At 49.3% G+C, this 3,684-nt stretch overlaps 1 protein-coding gene across 1 annotated transcript in view; it reads left to right on the forward strand.

The window, feature by feature from the left end:
- The window catches only part of AFF4 (AF4/FMR2 family, member 4), a gene marked incomplete at its 5' end in the record, with an annotated part of 24,979 nt that extends 23,451 nt beyond the window's left edge, over nucleotides 1-1,528 (forward strand). The window contains 2 exon segments of the mRNA XM_009084434.1: nucleotides 253-473; nucleotides 1,410-1,528. Of these exon segments, the coding sequence (XP_009082682.1) occupies nucleotides 253-473; nucleotides 1,410-1,528 (340 nt within the window).
- Nucleotides 1,529-3,684: the final 2,156 nt, after the last annotated feature.

Below are 3,684 nucleotides of genomic sequence, written 5' to 3' on the forward strand. Positions count from 1 at the left end.
TAAGAGTTTATTGAATTAAGAGGTTGATGAGGTTTGGTAATTAGGTTTTGTAAGCTCAAATCAGAGTTGGAGCATTCTCAGCAGTTACTAGCTGGAGCCTTTCCCTGGCTGTAGGACACATCCCGACCTGGTGTGTAGAGTTGGGAGTGTCTGAGTGTGGGCAGAGAGCTCTCAGAGAGCTTCTCACAGCGTGATGTGCCTGAAGTTCCTGTGTTTCTGCACTCACAACTGACTCTCTCCCTTGGGCTGCAGCAAACCTGTGGGGATGCCATCTCCAGTCTCTCCAAAGCTGTCTCCAGGGAATTCAGGAAACTACTCTTCCGGGGCAGCCAACCCTTCAGGGAGTGGGTCCTCGGTGACGATCCCGCAGAGGATCCATCAGATGGCTGCCAGCTACGTCCAGGTCACCTCCAACTTCCTCTATGCCACTGAAATCTGGGAACAGGCCGAGCAGCTGTCTCGAGAGCAGAAGGGTGAGTGCTGCCCCAGGGCTGGACCAGCAGCATGCACAGGGTGCTGAGCCAGGGCCTCTGCAGAGGGAGGTGGGAGCTCCACCCTGGACTGCAGGGGTGCCCCAGGCTGGGGCTTGTGGCTGTCAAGGGGATGGTGGAGATGTGAGATAAGAATCTTCATTGCACTTCCTGTAGAATGTTCACTGTAGGCAAAGGAGCTTGGTGTGTTTCCCTCTCTGAAATTCTGAAGTGAAATACACTTTGAGGTGGAAGCCAGGGAAGTTTGGCAATGGCTTGACCCTGCCCTAATTATTCTCAACAAGTCTTCTGTAGAAGAGCTAAGACATTGGCTAGAAAGCATCTTTTTTCCTTTATTCTCTCACCATTCAGCCAACTCTCATCAGCCCTTTCTTAATTCAGAAGGTCCACGCTGAAAAGCCATAGAATCTTAGAATCATCGAGGCTGGAGGAGACCTCTGACATCATCCAGTCCAACCCTTAGCCTGTCACTGCTGGAACCCCTAATCCAGATCTTCCAGCACCAGATCCAGGTGCCTCTTAAACACCTCCAGGGATGGTGACTCCACCACATCCTTGGGCAAGATTCCAGTGCCTGAACACCCTAACAGAGAAACATTTCTCCTAACATCCAGTCTGATTCTGCCTTATCTCAGCTCAAGGCCTCTAGTCCTCTCCCTGCAGCCATGGCAGGACACACACCCCCCACCTCTCTCCAGCCCTGGCAGGGAGTTGCAGAGAGCCATGAGGTCACCCCTGAGCCTCTTGTCCAGGCTCACCAAGCCCAACTCCCTCAGCCCTTGCCCATGTGTTCCAGCCCTTTGCTGCCCTCGTTGCCCTTGGCTGGACTCGCTCGGTGCCTCAGTGGCCTTTGCACAGTGAGGGTGTCACATTTCCCGTGTGACAGTGCTTGTTTAACTTGTGCTTCTGTTGCTGTAGAGTTCTTTGCTGAACTGGACAAGGCCATGGGCCCCCTGGTCTTCAACACAAGCATCATGACGGAGCTGGTGCGCTACACGCGGCAGGGCCTGCACTGGCTGCGCCTCGACGCCAAGTGACATCCGACCCATCTCTCGCTGCCTCTGATTTCTCTCCACAACACTGTGTCATGTCAATAAGGAAGACTGCCATAACACATTGCTTAGTTGACACTAAGAGCAAGGAATGCTTCTCCCATGTCTCCCATCCTTTGTGTTCCGTGTTTCGCCCCCGATCATGTGGTTCGAGGACTTTGTCAGTGTTCCCAGCTTAAGTTATTTAAGTATTTTAAAAATCTGCTATAGGAAAGTTGTAGTTTTGCTGATCTATCGTGGATGGATCATTGGAATTCCAGTCAGAACACACCAATAGTCAGTCTAAATCCTATTTATTTGAGTTTTGTAATTTTAATTTCGGAGAGCTCCCTTCGGGGCTGGTTTTAGCTATTTCTTCTTCCCCAAACTTCCCCTTTTGAGTACTTAGAAATTAAACCTAGACACTTTATTTAAGTACTTTGTGAGCTTTGTTACTCTGTAATGTCTTGTGGTGGTAGAGCCTGTGACAGGAGCTAGGTGGGTAGGTTCTGATGTAGGAACACCTTACTTCTCACACCTAACGCCTGTGAGTCAGCTGAGAAATGGCAACTACAGATTTATTATTGCAGAATTTGTACTAAATAGAGAAGTTCCAGATATTCTTCTACGTATTAAGATACTTCATTTAAATGAATTATAAAAGAAATTTATATGGAAAATATTTAGCTGGATCTGAACTTGGATTGTTTCCAGGGCAGTTCCAAGCCATGGGTTAACACTATAACAATCACAAAACATTACAGTGATTTGCGTTTGATGTAACGTCCAAGTCGTGATATAGGAATGGACTCCAGTCCTGTGGGTGTGATGCAAACAGGAAAGGCTTCGGAAAAAGGACAATCTCGTGCTTTTGTTTTTTGCATCTCTTCATCTGAAATACCTTTCGTTTCTGTGCTCGTCACCTTTTGACACTTACAAACCCAGTGAACTTCGTGGTTAAAAACCCAACAGCAGTTAAATTCCTACCGGAACTGCCATTTGCATCTTCTTCATTGACCGAGGAACCAGGAATCTTTGGTAGAGCTCAAGGTCCATTTTGTCCCCTTGGGGTCTGCTGGGCGATGGACACTACAGGCCAAGGGTGGACACACTGCAGCTCCAGGAGTGGCCGCGGCGGTGCCGAACGGATCTCCCTTGTCTCGGCCCCGTGTCGGGGAAGGTCCCGTGGGTGTCTGATGGAGCATAACCTTCACTCGAGGGAGCGACACGAGTGGTTCCTGGAGTTGTGGTTGCCTCCCCTCAGAGTGCAAACCAAAGTACCTTTCCACGTGAGGTGCTTGTCTGAGCTAAAGGTTTCAAACGCTACTGCTTTCAGTATTGCTTAGTGCCCCTAACATGTCTGGTGTGCCTTATGCCTTACTTTTAGATGAAGATTTTATGAACTGTTTACAAGATGTTTTACAGCAGGACCAGGTATACTGTATGCAGTGGTCTTCTGCAGTACTTGGGTAAAATTCCATTCCCTTGTCCGAGTCCCAGTGTCCGTCACACCACCCGCCGCGCTGGTCTCCTTTCCAAGAGTCCAACTCTGAACCCTTTGGAGTGAGATTGTGGAATGCTGCTTTGTTTTGTTTTCCTCTCCCACGGAATCCCCTTTTATTCTGTACCAGATATGAACGTGTGCATGTTCAGGAAAAATTTATTGCACTAAATTTTTTGTGTAGGTGTAGTTCAAGTGCCAAAATCACGGCAACCTCGAGAGAAGGAATAGAATTCTACGCTCCTTAGTACTGCAGTATGTCCTATGGGCTTTAAGAGTTTAGAAGTTTTGCAGATTAGTAACCTCCTACAAGGTAGCTGCATCTTCGTAGAGCTTCCTTTGCGTCCCAGCGTGTTTTGTACTTCCAGAAGAGCTTTGCTACGTCCGGATCGATCCTTGGCTCGCCGAGGCCCCTGCGGCCCTGCCCGAGCATCCTTTGTATTGAATCACTGTGCAAGGTCACGTGTCTGTCGGTCTGTGCTGTTGGAGACAGAGCTCTGTACCCTCACACTGCCCGTGGTGGGCGTGGGACACTGTCAGCTGTGTTTCCTGTCCTACTCTGAAGTGCCTAGCACACCCCTAGGGAAGAACCGTCATAGGAGTTGCGTTCACGGTTGGGTTCGTGTGTAGTGCTGCACTAGCCAGCGTGGCTGGTCTCGGC

The sequence above is a fragment of the Acanthisitta chloris genome, unplaced genomic scaffold (assembly GCF_000695815.1).
Source record: "Acanthisitta chloris isolate BGI_N310 unplaced genomic scaffold, ASM69581v1 scaffold18501, whole genome shotgun sequence".
Taxonomy (NCBI): Eukaryota; Metazoa; Chordata; class Aves; order Passeriformes; family Acanthisittidae; genus Acanthisitta; species Acanthisitta chloris.